This window comes from Drosophila innubila, assembly GCF_004354385.1.
Source record: "Drosophila innubila isolate TH190305 chromosome 2L unlocalized genomic scaffold, UK_Dinn_1.0 4_B_2L, whole genome shotgun sequence".
NCBI classification, from domain to species: domain Eukaryota; kingdom Metazoa; phylum Arthropoda; class Insecta; order Diptera; family Drosophilidae; genus Drosophila; species Drosophila innubila.
The window spans coordinates 14,861,947-14,886,958 of NW_022995372.1; the positions used below are offsets into that span (position 1 = coordinate 14,861,947).

General features: G+C 40.0%; 10 protein-coding genes across 11 annotated transcripts; 4 read left to right on the top strand and 6 right to left on the bottom strand.

Annotated features, from left to right (window-relative positions):
• Positions 1-151: 151 nt before the first annotated feature.
• Positions 152-1,764, top strand: LOC117780245 (inhibitor of growth protein 5). Of its 2 annotated transcripts, none has more exons than XM_034616696.1 (5): positions 152-308; positions 372-731; positions 785-999; positions 1,303-1,461; positions 1,528-1,764. In XM_034616696.1, the coding sequence occupies exons 1-5, from the start codon at positions 272-274 to the stop codon at positions 1,627-1,629; spliced, it is 873 nt and encodes a 290-aa protein (XP_034472587.1). In that variant the 5' UTR covers positions 152-271; the 3' UTR covers positions 1,630-1,764. The 2 variants fall into 2 exon arrangements, with proteins under 2 accessions (XP_034472587.1, XP_034472588.1); XM_034616697.1 differs by having other exon boundaries at positions 785-957.
• A 1,529-nt stretch (positions 1,765-3,293) lies between these two features.
• LOC117780243 (homeotic protein female sterile) lies at positions 3,294-5,447 on the bottom strand. The gene is made up of 3 exons (XM_034616694.1): positions 5,309-5,447; positions 4,360-5,185; positions 3,294-4,266 (listed from the first exon to the last, which is right to left on the bottom strand). The coding sequence occupies exons 2-3, from the start codon at positions 5,151-5,153 to the stop codon at positions 3,846-3,848; spliced, it is 1,215 nt and encodes a 404-aa protein (XP_034472585.1). The 5' UTR covers positions 5,154-5,185; positions 5,309-5,447; the 3' UTR covers positions 3,294-3,845.
• Positions 5,448-5,635: 188 nt separating this feature from the next.
• On the bottom strand, positions 5,636-10,511 carry LOC117780554 (coatomer subunit beta'). The gene is made up of 4 exons (XM_034617121.1): positions 10,044-10,511; positions 9,275-9,894; positions 7,861-8,443; positions 5,636-7,060 (listed from the first exon to the last, which is right to left on the bottom strand). Exons 1-4 carry the CDS (start codon positions 10,396-10,398, stop codon positions 5,865-5,867), a joined length of 2,754 nt encoding a protein of 917 aa, XP_034473012.1. The 5' UTR covers positions 10,399-10,511; the 3' UTR covers positions 5,636-5,864.
• Positions 10,512-10,853: 342 nt separating this feature from the next.
• Positions 10,854-12,893, top strand: LOC117781842 (protein disulfide-isomerase A5). Its single transcript, XM_034618713.1, has 3 exons — positions 10,854-11,671; positions 11,732-12,343; positions 12,408-12,893. The coding sequence occupies exons 1-3, from the start codon at positions 11,005-11,007 to the stop codon at positions 12,671-12,673; spliced, it is 1,545 nt and encodes a 514-aa protein (XP_034474604.1). The 5' UTR covers positions 10,854-11,004; the 3' UTR covers positions 12,674-12,893.
• Positions 12,894-14,045: 1,152 nt separating this feature from the next.
• Positions 14,046-16,187, bottom strand: LOC117781114 (stAR-related lipid transfer protein 7, mitochondrial). The gene has a single exon (XM_034617835.1). It carries the CDS (start codon positions 15,595-15,597, stop codon positions 14,302-14,304), a length of 1,296 nt encoding a protein of 431 aa, XP_034473726.1. The 5' UTR covers positions 15,598-16,187; the 3' UTR covers positions 14,046-14,301.
• Positions 16,188-16,584: 397 nt separating this feature from the next.
• On the top strand, positions 16,585-18,988 carry LOC117781613 (transcription factor TFIIIB component B'' homolog). The gene is made up of 2 exons (XM_034618396.1): positions 16,585-18,043; positions 18,108-18,988. Exons 1-2 carry the CDS (start codon positions 16,703-16,705, stop codon positions 18,873-18,875), a joined length of 2,109 nt encoding a protein of 702 aa, XP_034474287.1. The 5' UTR covers positions 16,585-16,702; the 3' UTR covers positions 18,876-18,988.
• Positions 18,989-19,270: 282 nt separating this feature from the next.
• On the top strand, positions 19,271-20,226 carry LOC117780918 (NADH dehydrogenase [ubiquinone] 1 beta subcomplex subunit 9). Its single transcript, XM_034617612.1, has 3 exons — positions 19,271-19,432; positions 19,521-19,660; positions 19,720-20,226. The coding sequence occupies exons 1-3, from the start codon at positions 19,335-19,337 to the stop codon at positions 19,911-19,913; spliced, it is 432 nt and encodes a 143-aa protein (XP_034473503.1). The 5' UTR covers positions 19,271-19,334; the 3' UTR covers positions 19,914-20,226.
• A 4-nt stretch (positions 20,227-20,230) lies between these two features.
• On the bottom strand, positions 20,231-20,973 carry LOC117780919 (DET1- and DDB1-associated protein 1). Its single transcript, XM_034617613.1, has 2 exons — positions 20,806-20,973; positions 20,231-20,744 (listed from the first exon to the last, which is right to left on the bottom strand). The coding sequence occupies exon 2, from the start codon at positions 20,701-20,703 to the stop codon at positions 20,380-20,382; it is 324 nt and encodes a 107-aa protein (XP_034473504.1). The 5' UTR covers positions 20,704-20,744; positions 20,806-20,973; the 3' UTR covers positions 20,231-20,379.
• Positions 20,974-21,581: 608 nt separating this feature from the next.
• Positions 21,582-22,922, bottom strand: LOC117781607 (immunoglobulin-binding protein 1). Its single transcript, XM_034618389.1, has 2 exons — positions 22,710-22,922; positions 21,582-22,651 (listed from the first exon to the last, which is right to left on the bottom strand). The coding sequence occupies exon 2, from the start codon at positions 22,631-22,633 to the stop codon at positions 21,644-21,646; it is 990 nt and encodes a 329-aa protein (XP_034474280.1). The 5' UTR covers positions 22,634-22,651; positions 22,710-22,922; the 3' UTR covers positions 21,582-21,643.
• Positions 22,923-23,181: 259 nt separating this feature from the next.
• On the bottom strand, positions 23,182-24,184 carry LOC117780176 (glutaredoxin 3). The gene is made up of 3 exons (XM_034616602.1): positions 23,901-24,184; positions 23,579-23,841; positions 23,182-23,480 (listed from the first exon to the last, which is right to left on the bottom strand). The coding sequence occupies exons 1-3, from the start codon at positions 24,108-24,110 to the stop codon at positions 23,303-23,305; spliced, it is 651 nt and encodes a 216-aa protein (XP_034472493.1). The 5' UTR covers positions 24,111-24,184; the 3' UTR covers positions 23,182-23,302.
• Between the last annotated feature and the right edge of the window lie 828 nt (positions 24,185-25,012).

Below are 25,012 nucleotides of genomic sequence, written 5' to 3' on the forward strand. Positions count from 1 at the left end.
GTACTCGGTTTAAGGACGCAGCGCCGAAAAACAACGACACTTCTCGTTCACTGAACGAACTGTCTTTGAACTAAATGAACAATCAGGGATTTAGCTCGCTCGTTCACTTTAGTAATTAGTTCAATAGAACTTAACCCGAACGATTCGATACAACTCTACTGCAGACTCAGCAAACAGCTGTTGGAAAGTCGTAAATAGACGCTTGTTTTTTTTTGTTAGTAAACTGTAATTAGCGTAAAAAGAAATAAAATCACACAAAAAGGCCTTAAAAATGTCATCAGCCATATATTTAGAGAACTATTTGGATGGTACGTAAAAGAAAAACCCAAAAATGAACAGAAGAAGTCATACAATTTCTGTTTTTGGACTAGGTTTGGAATCTCTGCCTACCGAACTGGAGCGAAACTTTAAGCTAATGAGAAAATTGGATGATCGGGCGCAAACTGCAATGAAAAGCATCGATAGTCACGCAAAGGATTTTATGCGCAAGCTAACCGCTGAGAATGGTGCAATGAGTGAGGAGGATCGCAAGGAGCGATTGGAGGACATTAAAGCACTGTTTGGTAAGGCCAAGGAGTACAGCGACGATAAGGTACAACTGGCCATACAAACGTACGAGCTGGTGGATAAACAAATCCGTAGGCTGGACAATGATTTGGCGCGCTTCGAGGGCGAAATACAAGAGAAGGCTTCATCCACACGGGCCAAGTCTGAGGAAGCAGTTGCCAAAAGTAAGTAAATCCATGTTATATTTTCCTGTCTAATCCAAGTAATGTTCTTGCAGAGGGAGGTCGCAAAAAGACTAAGGATGCCAAGGCGACGGGGAAAAAGAAAAGAACCGCCTCTTCCGATGAGGAAACTGGGCGTGGTGGTGGTAATCATTCAAACAGTGCCAGTGGCACAAATTTGAATACCAGCAGCAGTGCTGGCCAAGGTAGCAAAAAGAAAAAGTCCAAGGTAAATCAAGAAAAAGAAACACGCAAGGGGGGCGCACAAAAGGTAAATCATCTTCATCAACATTATTCCATAATGCATATTTGTTCTGTTAACTTTGTTATTCTATTCTAAAAACTATTTAGTTTGTTTGCCTGGTAGAAAAAGTGCTGAATATACGATAGAGCTGATAGAGCTCTATATAATACTTCTTCTAAATATTATTTAATATAAATTAGTATGTATATTCAGTAGTCGGTTTAGCATCTTTCATTTACATTTCACCTCCTCGCATGAATCCATTGTGAAGACGAACCCTCTTTACTTTTTCAATGAATTCATCACATTATATTTTTATTTCTACTACAGAAAGCTGCTGATGTTGATGACTCGGAGAAGGAATCTTCTCACACCGCGGCAACGCATCCCAGCGATGTCATGGACATGCCTGTGGATCCCAACGAGCCCACATATTGCCTATGCCACCAGGTTTCATATGGAGAGATGATTGGCTGCGACAATCCAGACGTAACTTTAATAAAATTGCTATTATATTTCATTTGACTTAATACGTTATACATTTTTTTATGCCAGTGCCCCATCGAATGGTTCCACTTTGCCTGCGTTGGACTCACCACAAAGCCAAAGGGAAAATGGTTTTGTCCCAAATGCACGCAGGACCGAAAAAAAAAATAGATTCAATGAATTACGTTGGATAATTGCTGCAGACACTGTCATTTAATGTAAATACCCTGTAACGCCACATAGTTGTTAGTTTAGAATAAGTATTGAATATTTTAAATAAATATCTTGCAAAAATATAAACTGAAATTTACCTGTGATTACTAGCATTCCCCTTTCACTTCAAAATCTAAGATGCATTTAAATTTAATTTTTATAATACCATTATTAAGAAAACTCGAATTATGTGTTCATTCACCATAACTTTAATGTATATTCGGCTAAATGATAAATACATATACTTTATGTAAAGTTATATTATATTAACACACAGCAGTCAATAACAGCGTGTATTTTCAGTGTAATTTCAGTTTTATTAATTACTTATAAATCGGCTCATGGTCTTCTAACAAATTACCGACAATTATATAAAAGTGTATAATTAGATTTGATGTTAATTGTTTGATGACCAAAGGATAATATCCTAGAATAAGCCTACTCTTGGACATGCTCTATAAATCGATTGCAATTGAAAATTGAAAGACTTTCATAAGTAACATATTTATATTTGATGGCAAACGCCAACCGGCAATGTTGATAACTGAACCAGGCACTGGAACTGGCCGCTAAACGTCTTCTCCTCAATATCCACGTACGTAACTTCAAACTGATTCTCGACGGCAATCTCCGAAAGTAGTTTGACGTAGTCAATCTTCGAGTTCTTGAGACAAGTCTTCTGGAAATCAAAAACATTACTTAAATATCAATTAAAACAAATAATAAATATATATATATTTATTGTATTTGAATATTTTCTGTGGCCTGTACTAAGCGCGGCGATAGCTGCATCTCTAGTAGCAAACTTAATTTACCTGTAATTTAAGCAGTTTTTTGCCCGTCGCATTTTTCAAGGTCTTATGGAACTGCGATACTTTATTACTGTGCTGCGTGGTCAGTGTTGGCACAGTGATATCTTTCAAATCACCATAATAATTATCGTTAATGCGGGGCTGTAAATAAGAGCGCAACGTTTTGTCAATACGCAGGAACTCTCGCAACTCAAAAATGGTGAGTTGAAACATATCACAATTGTTTTTTTTTTTTCCAAAACAAACAAAAACATAATTAACAGAAAATTCTCCTCAAAGCTTGGTTAAGGTTAAAGCAAATTAAATATAAAATTAGGTAAATTATAATTTAACATATGTCACAAAATTGATAGAATCAACTGACTAAATAAATTTAGGCTTTGGTTGATAAAAATGTAAAATAAATTAATTAAGAAGCGATGTATACTTATAGCAATCAGAGTACATTGCCAATAACTTAAATTCTTTAAAAACTAAATAAATTAAATTAAAAACAGTTTGTTTGAAGTTTAAATTTGCAAATCTACAAATCATTTTTATTTAATCTTTAAAGTTTAACCTAAATTAGGGTAACCAGAGCTCGCAAATAACGCTCAAGAACAGAAAACTATAAATCGGCTCGGTCTCTAACATTACCGAGCATGGTACGTTTGTGTTAAATTGTGATGACCAAAGGAAAATCCAGAATAACACTCTTGGACATGCTCTATAAATCGATTGCTTGAAATTGAAAACTTCTAAGTAACATATTTATATTTTGTACTCATCAAAACTGCAGATAGTTGTAGTTACCAAAAATAAACTCAACCATTATTTAAAAGCATGAATTACATTTTATTAAGTAATAAACTTAACAACTAATAAAGAAAAAGGCTTTCGGAACTTAGAGCGCTACGTAACTTTCTTAAAGTAAATTCTGTGCCGAAAACGTCACAAAAACTCTGTAAAAATATTTTTTGGTAAGTGCTCATGGAAAATATCGAATAAAAAAAAATTGCCTTGCTTAAGCAGTGAAAGCAGAAAACAGACAGCCTTCAAATCTTCAGAAAAATATGCGACCTCTGATTTAGGACATAAGACGAAATTGATGTAAACAATTTTAACAAAATCTTCTTATTTTATTGCACATGGCCACTCAACAATTAAATTGGATTTAGCATGAAAAAAACAATAACAGTGATGAACACTTCTAGTAAGCTAAGTTTGGAAAGGATATAATCTACGTTACTCAATAACAGAACATAGAAAATGACAAAAAACTATACAGGACTGATGAGAAGATAGACGCTAGAGATACAAACAATAGATACAGAAAAACTATAATTAAAAAAAAAGAGGAGTTGAAATTAATATTTGTTAGATTTAAATATCAATAATTTGTATAACTGGTGAAATGCGCTCGTAATACGGACTTGATGTTAGAGTACTTGAGATAGCCGGCTGTGGCACGGTATCAGCCGGCTCTGGCACGGTATCTACAAGCGATAATTTACTCACATCGCCCTCCAGCTCGCTACAGATGCTGTCATTGATTTTGGCAGCATCAATGGGCGTCTCCTGCAGCCGTGTCCACATCTTGTGGGCGGCCAAACGTTTGGCAATCTTCTTGCTTTTGCCCTTGCCCACCTCGTGATAGTTTAAAATGGTGCATGCAATCGTAAATAGTCGCTCGTGTGGCAGCCCCACCTCAGTCTCCGTTTCGTAGGACGGCGGGGGCCAGCGGCGTTGCATGCACATCTCCTGAAGCCAGCCAATTGGATTACCCACGATCTTGTCGCTGCCACTATTAATGAATGATTGAAAAAGAAAAACAGATCTTAATAACCGATTCAATTCAAAGTGAGAGATGGAGAGTTAGCTTGGAAACAATAATTACTCGCCACTGCCAGAAACATTGGCATTGCCATCGCCACCGCTGCCACCACCAGTCATCGAGCAGTTGACAGCGGCTGTTGCGGTTGTGCTGCCCTGTGATGATTCGAGCTGGACGCCAATTAGCTTGTCGATAAGAGCACGTGCGGCCGCGTGTTTAGCCTCCTTTTTGGAGCGTCCAGCGCCCATGGCGGTAAACGGTGTATCCTTGTCCTTGAACGAGACCCGAAACCGAAACGTTGGCTCATGTATGGCACCCTCTATCTGTACCAATTCATAGCCCGGCGTAATGCCGCGTCGACTCAGCAGCTCCTGCAAGATGCTAACCGGGGTCTTCATTGCCAAACCATTGGCATCAGTATCGTTGACAAACTTCAATGTGTCCTCAGTTGGCAACATGCCGGTGCTGCCCACAGTGCTTAGCTCCGACAGCTGTTGTTGTTGTTGTTGCTGCTGCTGTTGCTGCAGCGCTTGCAATGGTTTCTCCTTCTTGATTTTCGGTCGCTGCATCACTGTGATTTTAGCCGTCGATGAGCTGCCACCGCTGGCAGCGCCATTGGCCAAACAGGCAGCTGCAAGGGCAGCTGATGAGTTGCCCATGTTGTCATACTGACGACGGGGTGCAAAACCAGCTTGTAAAGGCTGTTGTTGCAGCAGTTGTTGCTGTTGTTGTTCATGCTGCTGCTGCTGCAGTTGTTGTTGTTCAAGATGCTGCTGCTGAAGTTGTTGCAAATGAATTTGCTGCTCGTGCAGATGCTGCTGCTGCTGTCCATGGCCATGATAGTTATTCGGTTCCATATTTAACGTAATTAATTAGAAACTTTGTGTATCTGTAAAGTAAAACGTCGCTACGTCGCTTGACAAAAATCAATAAAATTTACGTTTTGCCTACGAATATTGTGTGTGTGTTACTTGTGGCTACGTTGGTTGTGTGTGTTTTAATATGAACTTACGGTTTATTGGTGTTTTTGACTGATTTTTATTTAATAATAATTTATTAATTGTTTATTAATAATTCATTCTTAAATAAAAAATACAGCAAAATCCAGACGCACACACGTTATCTGCGTATAAATGTATTTGTGATACTCTTGTGTTGCCGTACTGATTTCATCTGACAGCTGACGCAGTGGCAACGCTGATTTCAACTAAATCTGAATGACAAATGACAATACGAAGAAGCGCCATTTGACCCATCTCGATATATTTTCGATAAATTTTTTAAATATTATATTTATTGCAATTTGCTGTTGCCGCATAATTAATTGTTGTACATAATATATAATATATGTGTGTTTTTATTTGATTGGTATAATTAATGCACGGGAAACATTCATTCAATCAAATCAAAGGTGAATGCATTTGTATATGTGTGTATGTGTAGATTTGGGTGTGGAATTTTTATAGCTTTAAAATGCGCGATTTTTGAAGCAATTTATCCCGAATCAACAACGAATTTACGTTACGTTATTTCTATGCATATTATCGAATACAGAGTGTGCTTTGCATCTAATCATCGCTCAAAAAGTCATCATCCAGGTTAACATCTGTCGTATCAATGTTATCATCCAACGTTATACCATCAATCTCCAAATCCAAATCATCGTCATCGTCTTCCTCACTGACTGCAGCTGCAGCTGCCGAAGTGATGGTCGCAGCCTTTGTGCTGCTTGCCGGCACAAACGCTGGCTTCTCCTTATCCTCCAGCTGTCCAATTCCACTCTGCTGCTCGACCGCATGCAGTTCCTCCAGAGGATTACGGTCGCTATTCAATGGCAGTTGTCCGGCGATGCGTGCAGGCGCCTTACGTGCTCGCTCCTCCTGCAGATGCTGCTCAACGCGCAGAGCATCGCCCAGACCCGGAAAGAGATTTGTATATTGCGTTGGGTCCGCCAGCGATTGGCCGGCCTTCTCATTGACCTTGCTAAGCTCCTCGCGCCACAGTTCCACCACACGCGACATCTGGCTGGGCAAGTAGGTGCGTGCAAAGAACGCCGCCTCGGGCAGACGGTTTGTCTCAATGAGAATCTCCAGGCAGCGTTCAACATCGGAACGAAGGAATGCGGACAGGAATGCAATATTATGGCGTCCCTGTGTCGAACTTGTCGTGCCCAACTCCTGCAGCATCTTTGCATCCCCGGAGGCGGTGGACAGCAGCAATAAACCACTGAAATCATTTGCCTTCTGCATGCACTCCTTGACCAATTCCATGTTATTCTTGCGCGCCGCCACATCGGCCAATTGTGACCATTTCTGTGAGTTCTCCGCCTCGCGTGCCAGCTTCAATGCAATATCCAGTTCGCCAATTTGCAGTGCCAAATCAAATTTGTGATCCGCATCGGTGGACACCTGCAGCGCCTGCGCCTTAAAGCCCTGCTTCTCCAGGAAATGGGCAACCCGTGTGCGATGCTCCTTCGGTATGGTTGGCAGCACAATATCAGCGCGTTCAAAGTCGCGACGCATTACGGCCGTCTGGTATTCCAGGACGGACAGCTGCAGACAGAAGCTAATTACATTCAGCTCCTTGTCGCCCAAGTACAAGCGATTATCCTTGGGCACATAACCCAGCAAATACATGGTGCGATCCAAATGCGAGATGGTAACAATCTCTCCACCCACATAGTAGTTGATGCGATTCACCGAATTGGTGTAGATGAAACAATCGCCCACCCAGAGTCCAGTTTTTACCGACTCCGAGACTTCGCCTGAAGAAAAAAAAAATCAAGAATTACATCTCATACTCATATTCATTTCTTATTTATCATTAGCTTAATATAAATAAATATTTACGCCAAGTTAAACAATTTGATAAGCAAAAAGATAACACCGTTTATCATAAACAAACCATAATTATTTCATCATGCAGTTGAGAATTTTCAAATCTAATAAGAGAATTCCATGATTCACATTTATGAAAATTTTGGGGAGTCCCAAAAGATTTTCCACTCACTCAATATTAACGCCAAAAGTCCCTGTAATAATTATGTACTGTTTATTATCAAGCTATCTATGGGATTCTATATCTATCTAATATAGGAATAGTTTACTTATTGAAAAAAAGGGTATACAAATTATGCAGAACTGTAAGCTTGTTTATTTTATTTATTACTTTTTTTATAATATCTAAAAATTGTATCTAAATAAAACGTGGAATCTCAATCAATAGTAAAGCCAAAACTATTTACTGCTACCAAAAATCTTAATAATATCGGTCATCTTTCTCAAATGTCCTTAAAAAAAATGATTTTAAAGTGATTTGACTTGTTTCATTAACTTTTTAAAGATTTATGTTTATTCCTAAAGGATTATGGACATTTTCAATCAATCGATAGATTAAGCACTATAATAATATCCATATTATCTATAAATTTGTTCAACTATTCAAAATTTGTTTATCAAAAGTATTTATTTTATCTTTAAAAAGTATATCTCAAATAAATACTTTTTGTAATCACGTATAGTGCTTATCCATTAAAGTTAATCATTTACAACATTCTCTACTTACCGAGCACATTGAAAGCGCTTTCCACGCCATCATCCTCGAGTCCCTCCTTGCTCTCCAGCGCATTGGCAACTTGTGCCGAGTCCACGCCCAGAATGAAGTATGAATCATCGGTGGCCAGGCAAACGAGGCTACCGCTCTCATTCCAAAATACATTACGTGGCTGCACTTCGATGCGTCGCACCAGCTGCAAAGTTTCCCAATCGTAAAAGGCCAATCCCGACGACGTTTTCACACCAAAGTAGTAGCCACCATAGATGCTCTCGGCACCATATTCGGGTGTAAAACTTTTGCGTTCCTTGAAGTTACGGAACAGGCGAACGGTGCCGTTATTCTCACGAATTGCATACTCATTGCTTTCCATTGCCCAGACAAACTCTTGAGCCGAACCAAAGGCTTTGTTACGCAACGCCATGGATGTATAGATTATATATTCTCCATCGCCGCAGACGACCACAAAGCGTCCATTGGGATTGTGCGAGATGGTCTGAGGATATATTTCACAGGCGCCCATATCCTTAACGGCAACGGGCAATCGTTCGCCGTCCTTAATCTCGGTGCCATCGGCAATGGTTTTCAGATTGACCTTTAGCAAAGAAAGAGAGGATAAGTGATTGTCAATCTGAATGAATTCTTTTTAAAAAACTACTTTTACAACAAACAATAGCAAGCATCCACTAGACCGAAATTAAATCGGTTACAATTTAAATTTATTATTAAACTTCATGGTTATTAGGCAGTAATTAGCATTAATAACCGAGTCATAGATCTCAGAGACTGTAAGAGCTATGGCCACCAAAATTGGTATGTAGGCTTTCCTGTATATCCTAGGAGTTTTGGAATTTTGTCATTTTCCTTCCGACCTCGCAAAGAACGCAAAAGCAATTACAAGATCATCTTTAAGCCAATGATCTTGAGTTTTGATACACATGAACTTATCTAATGATGTGATCCGATGTGCCCTGTTAATTTCCTAACGATTGAATAATAATCTGCAGCTACTCGAGTAACAATTTGACTCAGGGTCGGGCTAAAAAGATACTTAGGATGGTGCTAGGATTGATGTACGGTTTGTCAGGCAAGTGTTTTGACAAGTGTTTTTTTTTTTAAATAGTCAAAGCCAATGAAAATCATTATTTATTATTTTTTAAGTAGTTCTAAAAACCATAAAAACGAAAAGGGTTTTTTTCGCTGATCAATATATGTGCATTATTTCATTTTTAAAACAATTACTTGACTTCTTGTCAAGTACTTGGTATATTTAACATGAAAACTTTAAAGAAGAAACTTTTGCCCTATTTTCTGCAAATATTTTTTTTTATGTTTTATTTTTTCCGTTTATTTTGGTCGCGTTGTCTTTGCTTGTGGCAAGTAGTTGGCATCACTGATCAGATTCAGGCTTTGATGCCTGGCTTACCTGTTGCATTTCGGAATGTTTGGCCCAAACAATTTTGCCACCCACCACATCCATAGACATGGCCGGCTCCTCGCGTCCCACCTTGATGATAATGGAGCCCTCATCATATCCAAGAGCCACATTGTTGGTGCCACGCATGCTGGAAATGGTCCAGACGCGTTCGAAGCCATAATTTAGACACGTCTCCAGGCGATACGTGCCCGAATGCCAAATGCGAACGGTGCCATCTTCAGAACCAGTTAGGACAATGGGCAATTCGGGATGAAAACAAACGGCCGAAATGTTTTGGGCATGTCCCTCCAGGGTTTGTACACAGGTCTTGTTCTGATAGTCCCAAATCTTAACGAAGCGATCATCGGCACCAGAAATTAAATACGGCTTGTCTCCACCATGATAGTAGTCCACACAATTAACACCTTTCTCATGACCCTCTAGAGTGAAATTGGCGAAATTTGAGCCCAGCTGCCACACTTTAACCGTGCGATCCAAGGATGCAGAGGCAAAGGTGTTGTTATCCTTGGGATTAAATACAATCTGCATGACATAGTGAGTGTGTCCCTCAAAGACGCGCTGACATGCCCACATCTTCTCCCAGTTCCACAATTTGATAAGCATATCATCTACAATAAGATAATACAATTTAATACCAATCTAGAGAAATTATTTCTTCATTCAGTAGAGGATTTTGTTATGTGATAAGCAAATTTCTTGACTTCCATTTCCAAATCAAAATTCTCTTATGAATGTTAAATTTGTTGATAGCACCTACCGCTGCTAGTGAGCACCAGGGGCTGTGTGGGATGCACGGCAATACAGCGCAGGTAATCCGAGTGCGCTTCGAATGAATGAACCTTCTCCAGAGTGTTGTAATTGAAAATGCGTATTTGCATATCATCGGAACCGGTAATAATCCAATTTTTGCGTGCCACAAAGCGAGCGGAACGTACCGGTACATCGCAAACCTCGAAATCTTTTACCAATTGCTGGTTCTCATAATTCATGATGTGTACGTGGCCATTGTATAGAGCACACAACATCCACGGTTCGGCCGGATGCAGATCAACGCACTTGACACGGTCAGAGCGCGATGTCAGACGACGCTTGATGTCCAATTTAAGGGGCATCTTTATGTTGTTTACCGCTTACAGTTTAAGAATTTTCTAATACACTTAATCACAATTATAGCCACTATTTATATTGAAAACTTGCTGCCGTTCTTCTTCTTCACGCTCTTGTTAATGTGTCAGAGTTGAGGGCCAGTGTTGCCAACTGCCACGTACTTTTGACAGTGGTGCATTGGCTATTCACTTGCGATTTTATGTACGTTTATACGTAAATTTTTTTATTTTTTTACAAAAAGTCAGGTTTTTTTAAATTTAATAGTTTTATTAAATGAATTTTAATTTTTAATGCTACATATATTTGTCATAATATTTCATAATTTAAACAACTGTTCTTGGTTGACATAAAATTTATTCAGTTAATATTCATGAATTGGTGAAATCGGGAAAACTGCGTATAAACGTTTTAGGCGTTTAAATCAACAGTCTAAAATGCGATGTGGCAACGCTGGCAGCATATAAACGCTGACGTCTTCATCGGCATTTTCTGTTGCAATTGTTGTTTTGATAAACGAAAAAACATGAATTAATCACAATTGTTACACCAATTAGCATCAATCTTGCATTAGTAAATTACTTTAATTAAGCATAAAGTGTAGGGGAATTACAATGTTGATTCATCGCCTATTTGTGATTCAGTTTTTATTGGTGCTGTTGGCACTTGTTGCCGCTAAAACTAAATTATCCGCAGTGCAAGAGGACATCGCAGACTACAAGGACTTTAAGAAACTGCTGCGAACCAAGAACAATGTGCTGGCCCTTTATGTGTCCAGCGCTAAAGCGGCTGCCGCCGAGCTGAAAGTGTTCCGGGAAGCGGCGGAGGCAATTCGCGGCACGGGTACCATGTTATACGTGGACTGTGCCAACCAGGAGAAGAAGAAGCTCTGTAAAAAGCTAAAGGTATCACCGGAACCGTACTCGCTGCGCCACTACAAGGATGGTGACTATCACAAGGACTATGATCGACAGTTGAGCGTTGGCTCCATGGTCACGTTTATGCGTGATCCTTCAGGGGATTTACCTTGGGAAGAGGATCCGGCTGGCTCGGACGTATGGCACTTCAATGACGCCGCAGCATTCAGCAAGCATCTTCGCAAGGATATAAGGCCTATGCTGGTCATGTTCCATGTGCCCTGGTGTGGCTTCTGCAAGCGCATGAAGCCGGACTACAACAAAGCAGCAACGGAACTTAAGGCGCAGGGTGGATACCTCCTTGCTGCCATGAATGTGGAGCGCCAGGAGAATGCTCCCGTTCGTAAACTATTTAATATAACTGGTTAGATTTCGGAATCGCAGCTTAATTCTGTTTATATATTGAAAGCTTCATTCCTTACAGGTTTTCCCACGTTAATTTACTTTGAAAATGGTAAAATGCGTTTCACATACGAGGGTGAGAATACCAAGGATGCACTGGTCGCCTTCATGCTTAATCCCAATGTCAAGCCCACACCCAAGCCGAAGGAACCCGATTGGTCGGCCGACACCAGCTCGGAAATTGTGCACTTGACCACACAGGGATTCGAGCCGGCATTAAATGATGAAAAATCCGTTCTGGTAATGTTCTACGCTCCCTGGTGTGGTCATTGCAAGCGTATGAAACCGGAATACGAAAAGGCCGCTCTCGAAATGAAGCAAAACAATGTGCCCGGAGTGCTCGCCGCCCTGGATGCCACCAAGGAGCCGAGCATTGGAGAGAAATACAAGGTCAAGGGATATCCAACAGTTAAATACTTTTCAAATGGTGTCTACAAATTTGATGTGAATGTACGCGATGCATCAAAGATTGTGGAATTTATGCGGGATCCCAAAGAGCCGCCACCACCGCCGCCGCCCGAGAAGAGCTGGGAGGAGGAGGCAGACAGCACTGAAGTGCTTTTTCTCAACGACGAGACATTCGGCACCACACTCAAGCGTAAGAAACATGCTCTGGTCATGTTCTATGCTCCATGTAAGTGCCAGAATTGCTATCAAATATAATTAGCTCACTTAGCGAATACTTTTCTCTTCTGCAGGGTGTGGACACTGTAAGCACACGAAGCCGGAATTTACAGCCGCTGCGAATGCGTTGCAGGATGATCCTCGTATTGTCTTCGTTGCCGTGGATTGCACCAAATATGCAGCGCTGTGCGCCAAGTACAATGTACGTGGCTATCCCACCATATTGTACTTCTCCTACCTCAAGACCCAGCTGGATTACAACGGCGGACGCACCAGCAAAGATTTTATTGCCTATATGAACAATCCACCCAGCTCTTCTAAGGAACACACCGAGCTGTGATCTGCCGGGTCAGTCCCTGATAGAATCTCGTAATCTGTATTAATTTTGTATTTACATTTAACCAACTTGTCAACTGCCTCATGCAAATCTCATTTGACTCACTAAAAACAAGACTTTAATTGAAACTAAAATTGCATTTCTTTAAGCTTTTGCAAGGATATTTAAGCTTCGGTTTGCCGAAGACAATTTCTTAATAAATCATGTTTATATTGCATTTATATATGTTATAAATTGTATATTTATTGTTTAGCAGGATAAATGAAAATTATTTAAGTTCTAATTTTTTAAAGCTGACGACGGCTGTTAATTGACTGCTTTATTGCAGTTGCTCTTTCGCTTCTCTACTACCAAAGAGAGATCGAGTTGGGTGTGTGTTTATAGAGAGAAGCAGTGCAAATGCAACGATCAAAGCTGTGCTTAACAGCGAGCGCACGTTGCAGAGAGCGGCCAGAGAGTGTGTTTACATTAGCTGTTAAGGGAGATTGTGTAGTGGCGTCAGTATTTGTGCGTAGGGAGACAAGGAGAACAAGTATGGAAATGATTTTACTACAGTGGCGTCTTAGTTTGTGAGTATGCGAGAAGTAGTTATACAATGGCACAAATTGGGGTATATCACAAAACGGAAAGCATTTACACTGTTTAAATGTTGAAAATATTCTGCTTATATTTATGATAATTTTACAGTGTATTTAGGTATATATGTATACATGGTTGGGTGAAGCTTAGCTAGTTAAAGGCAGTGCAGCTTTATAAACCCTGTAAAATTAATTCACCAATACCTTTTGTTTACTGAACGATCCAACATTCAAAAAGCACAAATTATATATCAATCATACTTTAAAAATTACGCCTTTGCTTCTATTTTTTTTTTTCATTTCTTCTGCTAGAAAACTGACAAAAATTTGAAATTGTGAGTTGAGTGTTACTTTTCATATATATTTATAAATTGTATTTTTATTAAATAATAACGAATTGTTGTATGCATTTCATTTGTGTCATTTATATGTTCATGGCTGTAGATTAGAGAGCTTAAAAATTTCGGCTATACATTTCTAGGTGTTTATTTCCTTAGTTTCCTTTTTACCAGCTGCATATTAATTTAAAAATGTCTTAATAAAATTTGAAACCATTGGGGTTCTTCAACTAACTTGTTTGTATATTTGAAAATGTAAATGAACGGTGTAATTGTTTTTTTTTTTCATGACTTTTGTATAATTTCAGTAATTTCAAATTAATTGATTTAAAACAAACCTCTAAACTTAACCAATATAATTGTCGTAATACATATATATAATTTCTTATATAATTTTGTATTCCTATGTACTTGTAGTATTCTAATCGATCTCTTCCGTGTGGCACAAAAGATTCCAAATTTGTAAATGCCTCCAAGTTTCGAATGCGTTTTTATTGCACATTTGCGGATTTGGTGATGATGACAAACAGCATAAATGATCCCTAACTAAATCTTTTATAGTATAATATATTTATGCTTAATAATGAATTACAACATAAGATGATAAGAAATGATAGGTAGGCATAAATCTGTTTGTATTACTCCTTTGCTGCAGTTGCTATATCTGGACTATTTATTTAATTTATTTTTTGGGAGGAACTGCGGCGTTGTCAGCTCATCGCTCGTTCTCGTTATCATTGAGCTTACGCCTGTGACGGCTGAGGCTTCCCAGCCAGCTGCCGCGTTGATCGTTGGCCGTGTACTCATCGTTGATGATTGTAAAGCTATTGAACATGTCCTTCATTTTGATGGCACGGGAGCAGGCATAGTTTTTCGTTGCCACATACATTTTGGTAAGGAACTCAGGCATTTGCTTCTGTGTGACCCAGGACTTAATGTTTTGCGGTATTGGTATACCGGGATCATCGAAATACGTTAGCACAAAGTGCAATCCCGGCTCATGGAAACCACGGAATGGTTTAATGACCATCAGGCTCCAATAGTCCGTGACACGCACTTTACCCGAAATGGTTGGATACGCTGTATGGTTTGCGGCTCGACTACAAATGAATACCATCTTTTTGGTCTCATCCTTGTGATAACGCCGGCAATACACATAATCTCGATTGGCAAATAAACGTGGCCATTGCATTTCCCAGTAGATCAGGTGTGAATTGCTGTCCGGCACTGGATCTTCACTTATCAGCTCCAGCCTAAGTGCCGTATCATCCCATTGCCGGCGATAATCCAGATCCGTTTGCACATGCAGAAAATCATCCGCCGTGATGTCATCAAATCGTGCATACACCTTGTATGAATAAAGTGAGGATCGTTCCTCGCGCCGCCAAATGCTAAACTCATTCTTGCTAAAATATGGCTCCCAATTGCGATCCTCTTGCGCCTGTATGCGCACCTGACCCTGCGGCGCACTCCTTGCCACATCCAAATCCATGGCCTTCTGGCAGTTGCTAATGCTCGCCGCTTGTTCCTCCTTCATGGGCTTCTGATCACTGTTGGGTGGCGGGACGGCAATGCCACCTTTGCGACACCGTTGATTGCCGAGCATACAGTAGCAGTATTTCATCTTTTTGGCCTGACAACGTTCGCATAGTTGATTCACGGACAGCGTATTGATAAAATCAATATCACGCTGGCACAAATCAAAGTTACTCAACGACAAACGCTCCTTGTTCCAATCGAAGCCATCGCTGCCCAAATGTTTCATATTCAACCCCATGATGCCCACCGCACTCAACAGGATGCCCCGGATCGGTGGCTGGAGTTCACTGCGATAATAGGCGCGCCATAGTTGCTTCAATCCCTGGGTGCCATACACCGACTGATAGAAGCTAAAGAGCTGCTGCACCCGGCGGGAACGTTGAGCGATTATCGATTCACATTGATAACCCCAGGCGCGCAATGTTTCTCTCGATTGATTTTTGATGGCCAGCACTAGACGATTTAACAGCATGGCGACCGCCGGCTTAATTCAATTGTTGTTGCTGTTGTTGTCGTTGTTGTTTCTCTGCACTGGTGAGGTGAGGTGGGGGTTGCAGCGCTGCTTGCATAACAGTCGGACAGCGGCAAGGCGGCAGCTGTACTGTTCGAATTTTCTATTTATATTTAATCACCCGTGTTCCTCCGCTACAAATTTCGACACACACACACACACCACCTGTCACATTTGTCGCCTTTGCCTTTAAACTTTTATAATTTTGTTTTGTCTCTTTTTCCGATTGTTGACAATTTCTACATATGTTTAATATAGATTCCACTTCGTTGTTGCTTTGTTATCAAGGCGCTCACATTTTTGTTCAAAACGTGCAACCTGCAATTTATACTGTGTTGTTGTTGTTCTTCTTCTTCTAGTCGTTGTTGTTGTTTTTGTATTCCGTGTCTGTGTTGGTAAACTCACAATTTCTTTTAGAACTCGTTCTAAGCTCGGTACATAGCTTATAAGCTTTATTTATTGTTTATATCTTTATCGCAATCAAAAATCAAAAAATTATAAACTTATTAAAGCTACAGAGCAACATTGAATTTTCTGAGTTTGACAGTGACAATACTAAAATAATTTTTTTTATTTTTACATTATGTATATTACTTAAAATATTTCTGATCAGAATCAGCTTACTACGCTTTATCAGAACTTTGAAGATAGTACATTGACACAAGTTTCATGACATTTTTAAAAAGTTGCTTAATATTCAGATTTTTATATAAAACTTAATTTTATTATATTTATTTAAAAATGGCTGTTATTAGTCAAATGATATTTATTTAGTAGAATTGCTTAGTGCTCAAACGAAACATAATCAAGCTTTAGAGTTTTTCGGGAACATCCCTAATATTAAAAACAAGCAAACAGTGTCATTGCAGTAAGTTTTGCTTGGCAAGCAGAAGCAGCATATTGTTTTTATGCTATTATTTTTGTGAGCGCTGTGCAACACTGCTCTGTAAAAACTCGTGTTGCTGCACATTTGTTGCTATTGTTGTCGTATTTTGCACTTGCGGTACAATTTCGCAATAAATTACTTGAATTTCATGTGAGAGATTTAAAACAAAAAATATACGAAATGTCCGCTCGACGGCAACGTATAAAGGCAGCTGCCAATTTAAGTCAAATCAAGCGAAAAGCACGCAAGGAAGATGCGGCAGATCCAGAGCCGCCAGCTGAGCCCGAACCACTCCCAATTCCAAGTCCAAAACAGGAGCGTCCAGAGGAAGATGTGATAGATGAGATAGCATTTAAAATGCCAGCGACCAGCTGTGTCGGCCTGTTGGACGATGTGTTTCATTCGGATATCGAGGACAATGTCATACAGATGGATCTGCAGAAGACAACGAATGGGTTTCCCATGTCGCCCAGCAAGGCGCAGGCGCGTCAACGAGTGCGTCCCACTCCCGTGTTTGGTCAGCGTCGGAATAGCTTTGTGGGCTCACCGCTGGCTGGAGATTATGATGGGGACTATCAATCGCCGGGGACACCTACAAGACGTGAACGCTATCTAAGTGGATCCTCAATGGGTGGAGGAGGAGGAGGTGGGACGCCACAACAGATTCAAGCATCTCCCAAATACATGGGCGGCGTTATGAGTCCGGGAATGGGACGCATACGCACCGAGTCCAGTTGCTCTGTGTTCTCGGACAGTGGCGGGGGCAAGCAGCGCAAGGGGGCAGACGGGGAGAAGAGTCAGTCACTGGCGCAGCAACGCGTTAATGCCAAACGTGACTTTGAGACGCGCTTCAACAAAGGAGTGCCCGATAAGTCGACATTTAAAATGTTTGACATGATCTTTTACAATCCCGATAGCAATCCCATGGAGCAAAAGGCATTGGTGACCACCATCAAGGCTGAAGCCAATGGCAGCAACAACAACTCCGATGAGGCCAAACCCGCAACGTCCGAGCTGCTAGAAGCCAAAGCGGAGGAAGCAGCGGCAGCTATGCCAGTTCCACAACTGAAGTTGGATGCCAATGGCGAGATGATAATTGATGAAAAAACATTGGAGATTGAGACGACAGCCGAGGTGGAGGCACGCAAAGTACTAGCCAACTCATCGCTGATTCTCATGGATGAAACTACTGGCGACAATGGGTTCTACAAGCGGCACAAGCGCACTCCCACCTGGTCGGCGGATGACACAGTGCGTTTCTATCGTAGCCTGCAAATCATTGGCACCGATTTCTCGCTCATGTGCCAAATGTTTCCCAAACGCACTCGTCGTGATATCAAACTCAAGTATAAACGTGAGGAGCGCATCAATGGGCAGCTGATTAACAAGGCGCTGCTTTATCCAAAGGCATTCAACATACAGGAACTCAAGGAACAACTTCAGAAGGAGGACGAAGACCGTGCCGAGGCGGATCGACAGTGGCAGACAATTGAGTCGACTCAGGTCGCAAACTCCAAAAGGGTGCGTTGTCGAGATTTCTAAACATTTATCCATCTGACAATGTGATTTCTATATTTTATTACAGCGTTCCAAGTCGCAGGCTAGCAAGGCGGCTCGGGCTCTCAGCGATGGCGACCTGATCTATGAGAACGAGCACGTAGTCAAGAAGAGGCTAGGCAAGCAGGCATTGGCCAAGCGCAATGCCGAACTGGAAAACGGGAATGGAAAGCCTCCACCTAAGCGTAAACGTCGAACCGTGAAGCCCAAGAAGCCGGAGCAACATTCAGAGGAGCATCGTCAAGTACAACTACAATTGCAAGAACTGGAGCAGCAGCTGGAACTGGAGCAAACTGGAACAACACCAGCATATCATGATATTAAGAGAGAGAGAATTAAGAAGGAAATATCGAACAAAGAGAATGGAGAGCAACTGCAGCGAGAATTAAATTCACTGCTTGAAGAGGGACAGACTGAGGACGATGAAAAGAAATCTCTGCGTAATAATATGGATGATGCCACGGTCAACTATGTTAGCGACATGGACACGGTCACAGATATGGATATAGACACTTTATCGCAGGCGGACACAATATTTACAATTGATTTCATTGGCGATCCATCTCCGATAGCATCGCCTAAATCTGCGGCTGCTGTAAGCGAACACGATATCGAGCAAATATTAGCCGAGTTGGCGGAGGGATCCATGGTGTTGGTGTCCTCACTAGATGCTGATCACGAGGATCGTGTTGTCAATGAGATTTACATGTACGACAAACAGACTGGCGAACTCTGTGAGCAACCACTACAAATACCTGAGCATATTGTTCAGTCTATATTGAATGTTATGAGTTAGTTTGCAAATATTCATTTCCGTAATTTAATAACGCATTTGAATTAAGTATTAGTTTTATTTCATATTTGTTAATATGTATTTTATTATGAGAATAAATATTATTTTAAATTTAACGTGTAGTGTGTCTGCCCTGCGCAGCAGTGTTAGGTAACAGCAAAATTTAGAATTTCGACAATTTCAGCAACAAAACCTGATGACGCAAATTTAATTGTTTTGTTTCATATTTAATATGTAGTAATTTATTACGAAAATTAAAAATATATTTGAGTTTATAGTTTACTACGAGAATAAACATAAAATATGTTTGAATTTAACGTGCAGTTTGGCAGCCCTCCTCAACAGTGCTGTGTAAAATATCGAATACGACATTGTGCAACACACAACTTTTGACAGTTCTCGCCAGCTGTTTTTGCTTCGCACTAGCAATTTACAGAATTTAGAGAATTCCAGCAACGAAACATGGCCCAAGTTCCCTTGGCAATCGTGTCGCACAAGCGCCAGGTGTGCAGCTTGTACAAGCGTGCCCTGCGTAATCTGGAGGCGTGGTACGATCGCCGGTAAGTGCACGCAATCTGGCAATCCCAGTGGCCGCTCGATTATATAATAACATTGTTGTGCATCTTTTATTTGAATGCTGGCTACCAGTGAGGTATTCCGTTACCGGGCAGTGCTGATGCGGGCTCGCTTCGATGAGAACCGCAAGAAGGATCTCGGTGAGGGTAGACGTCTGCTAGCCTGCGGACAACAGGAGCTTTTCGAAACGAAGCATTTCCAGCCCAGAAACTGTATGTTTATTTATGCACTTGTAACATGAAATAGGCATCTTAAATGCATCTCATTGCAGTTGCCAATAGCGCCGGCGGCTGTGCCTTTGAGCGTGAGGTTCTCCCACCAGATTGGCTGCTCGATTACTGGCATCCGCTGGAGAAGGCACAGTATCCCGAGTACTTTGCCAAACGTGAACAGCGCAAGAAAGAATATGTGACTTGGTGGGAGAAACAGTACGGCAAGCCAGATCCCAAGGACCTACATCATTAAGTCTAGCGCCTAAAATAACGTAGTCAAATCCAATTATTGTTTCTGAATTAAAAATAACGATTGGACAAACTCAAATTCCTATTGATTGCTAAAATTACACTGCAAAACTCAAAACAATTGGACAAGCTCGAACTCCTATTGTAACAGGTGCAATGGTGGAATTATTTACAAGGTAGCGTACTCCAATGAAGTGAGGATCTTGAGCTCACCGTTCGAGCGCAGTATAAAAATAACTCAAGAGATTGTGGTGAATATGTCATCTTGTTAATAAACTCACCACGTACGGTTGCTTAATATATGAATGTTGAACAAATGTATTCGAACTGAATTACATTCTAATGTATTTATTTTAAACATAAATGGGGAAAAAGTCTTAAATTAATGGTAGTGCTCTCTGTGGAGTTATCTTTTGATGAGTGTGTGTGTGTGTTTTTATGCATATTATATTTGTTTGAGTGCCTCTGCCTCAGTTGAGCTCATTGGCATCCAAGCGGGGGCGCTTTTTGCTATTGCTGCCATTGGGAGTGCTGTTGGCATTGTTAGCATTGCCATCATTGCCATGCTCGCGCTTCCGCTGCAGCGTCTTCTTGTCCCACTGTTGTGTTAGGTATCTTAGCAGGACACACCTCTTGTCCATCACTATCAGCTGCGTCGGCTCGGGCACATCCTCTGTAGGCAAGTAGATGGAGGCGCGCTTCTGTGACGTTCGAATACCGTGATCATTGCTCAGATGTGCGAAATTTTTCGAATCGTGTGTGGGTAAACCTTTAATGAAATCACTGACAGACATGCTTGTGCTGGTTGTTTTTTTTACCCGTGTGGTTGCTATTGCTATTGATGTTTCCAATCACAATTATGACAATTTAAACAAGAATATTCACTATTCGCTTACTTGTGCGTTGTGCTGCCAGCTAACAACTTTACAGATGTGCACTTCGAAATGTTTTATTTGCGTCTCGGATGGTGTGCTCTCAACAAAATGTTAATTTTTAAGTGCCTTATGTCTTTTGTTGTTGTTGTGGTTGTATCGAATCGTTCGGACTAGATCTATTGAGCTAATCACTCAAGTGAACGATTGAACTAAATCCCTGATTCTCGGTCATTTAGTTCAGCGAATAGATACAGTTCCAAGACAGTTCCTTAAGTGAACGAAAAGTTTTGTTGTGCCGATGTTGCCACTCCAAAAAAAAAAGGTATTCTGAATTTTTGTTCCTTTTTTTAAATTCTATTTTTTTTGGCTAGAATTTTTAAAAATTTTGCAAATTTTTGTTAGAACTTTCTCAATTTTTTTATATACTTTTTTTTAAATCGCAACCCGATTAAGTACTAAAAATAAAATAAAAAATAATTAATTATAATTGATTAAGAAATTAATGTCTTTTTCTCTTTGTTTAATTAAAGCTATTTGAGCAAAACAACTTTTTTTAATTGTCTAGAATTTTTAAATAAAAAAAAACGTAAGAAAATTTAGATTTTATTACATAAAAATAAAAATCTGTAATAATAGTAACGACTATATTCTCAGAAAATTTTGAATACAGCTTAAAAAAACAGATTTTGAAATTTAAAAAAGTTTTAAATTTTTTTGTTTAATTTTTAAATTATTAGATCGTTACTATAGTATTTTTGCACTGCAATGCGAAATTTGAGTCGATATCTTTTACGTGGTTTTCTATTTTGAAAATAAAAAATACTTTTATTAAGTGCGTATAAAAAACGGAGTAAGTAGTTTAACTACGATTGTGTCGATTTCCATCACCACGACGCACCACATCCTTGTATTCATCCATGCGTCGCATCCGTGCCAAATACTCGGGATCGTCATCCTGTTCCTGTTCCTCGACAATCGCCTTTTCCTCATCCTCCTGAACGTTGGGATCTAGGGCAGCAGCAATTGCTTTCTCTTGATTAATCTTGGCCATTTTCTGTTCGTCGGGAAAGATGCCCTCGTCGACACGCTGCTGATAAAACTCGTCAACGGTCATGATTGGCAAACTGGGATAACCTAAGCCAAAAACAGCCTTCTGTGTCGCATTGCGGGTTATGATAAAGGGTTGCAGAGGCTTTGGTTTCGACTCTGCCTGATGATGGTGGTGATGATGATGATGTGGTCCATGACTGTGGCCAGCAGCTTTTAGTGGTTGCGGTGCCATAGTGCTTCCCGATGCTTCCTTCTCGCCAGCTTTAATGTGTGAGAGCCGCATTTTAACCATCTCCTTCATTACGCGTAGGTTTTCCAACTCCTGCTTGGTATCCATGATGCTCTTCTCCAAATACTTTAAAAAGAACTCACGACGCACTTCATCGTCAGCGGTTTTGTTTTTAACGGCTTGTCGCATTTTGTTCACGTATTCGTCAATCTCTTTCATCTTGCGATACTGTGCGATTTTATCATTACGATTATATGCCGCTTGCATTAATTCCCACTGCTCGCTTTTCTGCTGCGCTGCATCCGTTTTGTTGTCCCGCTCCACTTTGCTCTTGGGCGCTTCACAAAGTTCGTATTCCTGACAGCGTTGCAGATGATCATTGAAATAGATTTCACCCAGCTCGAGCATTTCTGTGCTATTCGGATTGTTCACCTTAGTGGTGAGCTTGCCCAGAAAGTATGGCAGCAGCATAAAGGGAAGCGAATCTGTGGAAACTTCGTCGATCAACTCATTGGCGCTGAACATGCTCACTTGGTTCACAATAATCGTGGCCTCTTCAAAAAGCCCCATTGCCGACTTAACTTTATTCTTTATTAAATACGTATATTATTAATATGTACTTAAATAAATTGTTGGCGTTTCTCACCTGAAACTCGTTGCCATTGAACGGCAGCTCGGTGATTTCGAGCTCATCATAGAGATTCCAGCCGTTTAAAAATATATCAGAAAGTTTCTTTTCCTCCCATTTGTTGATTCAGCAGCATTGGCTTCAGCCATTTTCAAGTATTGTTGTTAAATTTAAACTATTTCAATATTCAAGAAATATTCGCAAGCAGCTGATTATCAAGATTGATGCATCGACAGTGCTGCCAAGCAGTCAGTGTTGGATAACATAATAATGTGCTGCATATCAGATTTGCGTATGCAACTCACCTTATGGTCACTGTTGTCAACTTGGTTATTTTATAGCTGGCTCGAAAGTTGGCAGCACTGCTTATGGTACTATAAATGTTAAAAAAATAATAATACAAATGTACAACTTTTATTTTCTACTTATTTTGAAGTAAATTTCACTGGCGAAAACATTGAAAATTTATGTGTACAGTTTTATTTACAAGTATTGTTTAAAGTTTGCTTTTATTTTATATATATAAAAGTCATTGGACATTGTACATTTTTAAGAAGCGATGTCTTTGTTCCTGATTCATTGAGTCTATTGGGGAAGTTGTTCTTGATAAGTTAACCTTTAAGCGACGCTTCCAGCTCATTGTTGGCCACGAGTTCTTTAATAATGTCCAAGCCACCAATTAGTTCGCCCTTTACATACACCTGAGGATATGTGGGCCAGTCGGAATAAGTCTTCAAGCCCTGTCGAACTTCTTCATCAGAAAGAATGTCAAAAGTCTCGTAAGGTAAACTGTAATCAAGAGAATATTATATGAGAACAGTGGTAATTATAGTCATGATGGGTTTACACTGTGTAATGTAAGCGAAGCTCAAATCAATTTGACATACTTTGTGTCATTAACAATGGCAATAAGTTGCTTTGAGAAGCCACAGCGAGGTGCATTTCGATCGCCTTTCATGAATATCATGAGCGGTGCCTTGTTGATAAGGGCCTTCAGACGATCCTCCAGAGTTTGACCCGTGGCAGCAGCGCTGCTTACACTTTCGGCCAGCTTCTTTGACTTGCTGCTAATGGCGGCAATGTCTACACCATCCACACGATCCACAGCGGAGCCCTTGTTGAAGAATATAACTGTTGGCACCGCTTCAATCTGCAGCGATTCAATTGATATGGTAGTCTGATTTCGTAAAGCATTACACGAATATTTACCTGGTGTTTCATTGAAATGTCTGGAAACTTTTCAGCATTAAGTGTGATGAATTGCAACTTATCGCCCAGAATGTTGGCGAGCTCCTTGAGCACATCGTTGACCTGAGCACATTGTTCGGCCCACTCGGCGGAGAATAAAGCAACGGTCGTTTTGTCGGCGCTTATAGCTTTTTGGTAGTCTTCGGAATTTTCTACAACTAATACAGGCATTTTGAAGATAAAATTTGTGAAATGTTAACTTTTTAAAGCCAATTAAATTGAAATTACTATTTCAGAATGTCAGCTGGCGAAAGGTGCTGCCCAGCGCTGTTATAATTGCAGTGTTTAAAGCCGTTAAAAAATGCAATTAAATGAAAATCATAAAAGTAAACTACAATTAATTAAAAGTGCGCTACGATAATTATATTATTAAATTATAATTGGAGCATAGTTCCTTACTTAAAATAAATTTGAAGAAAAAAATTAAGATGCTTTCTAGCATCATTCCTGTAAAAAGTTGGCAGCGCTGCACTTCATGTTAGCGCACGTTTGTTAACACTGCTTCCGGTGAGAAATAGCCACGGCACACAATTCAAATGTGAACTTATATTTAGTTAATTTGAAAAGTTGTGGAACTATTAGTTACTAACTAAGTTGTATTTAATTTAATATAAAAAATTCTGCAAATAAAATTTTTGCTTTAAAATTGTAGAAATCTGTGAACAAAGCCTGCCAGCCCGTTATGTGTTGTGACATGACTATTAAAAAAAATTGGCAGCTCTAATGCTATACATTTTTGACCGCCCACTGTTGCCAACTTAGCTATTTTAAAGCTAGTTTTGGGTATTATCAGAGAGTTCGATGGCTAGAAATATATTTAAATTGCTTTTTTATTTAATTTAGCTATGTTTTGCTATTAATATATTTTCTAAAACTGTGCAAAAGTTGCACGTAATACAAATTTTGAAGTAAACTGTCATCACTTACATTAGATACCTATATTACCGACATCTCTGTAGATTTTGTAATTAATTTTTCATGTATAGATAAATAAATTAATGTTAATAAAGTTGACTAGTTTTATTAAGCTATTTTGAATCGCACTTTCAGCGATTTTTCAGATGCTTTCTAGC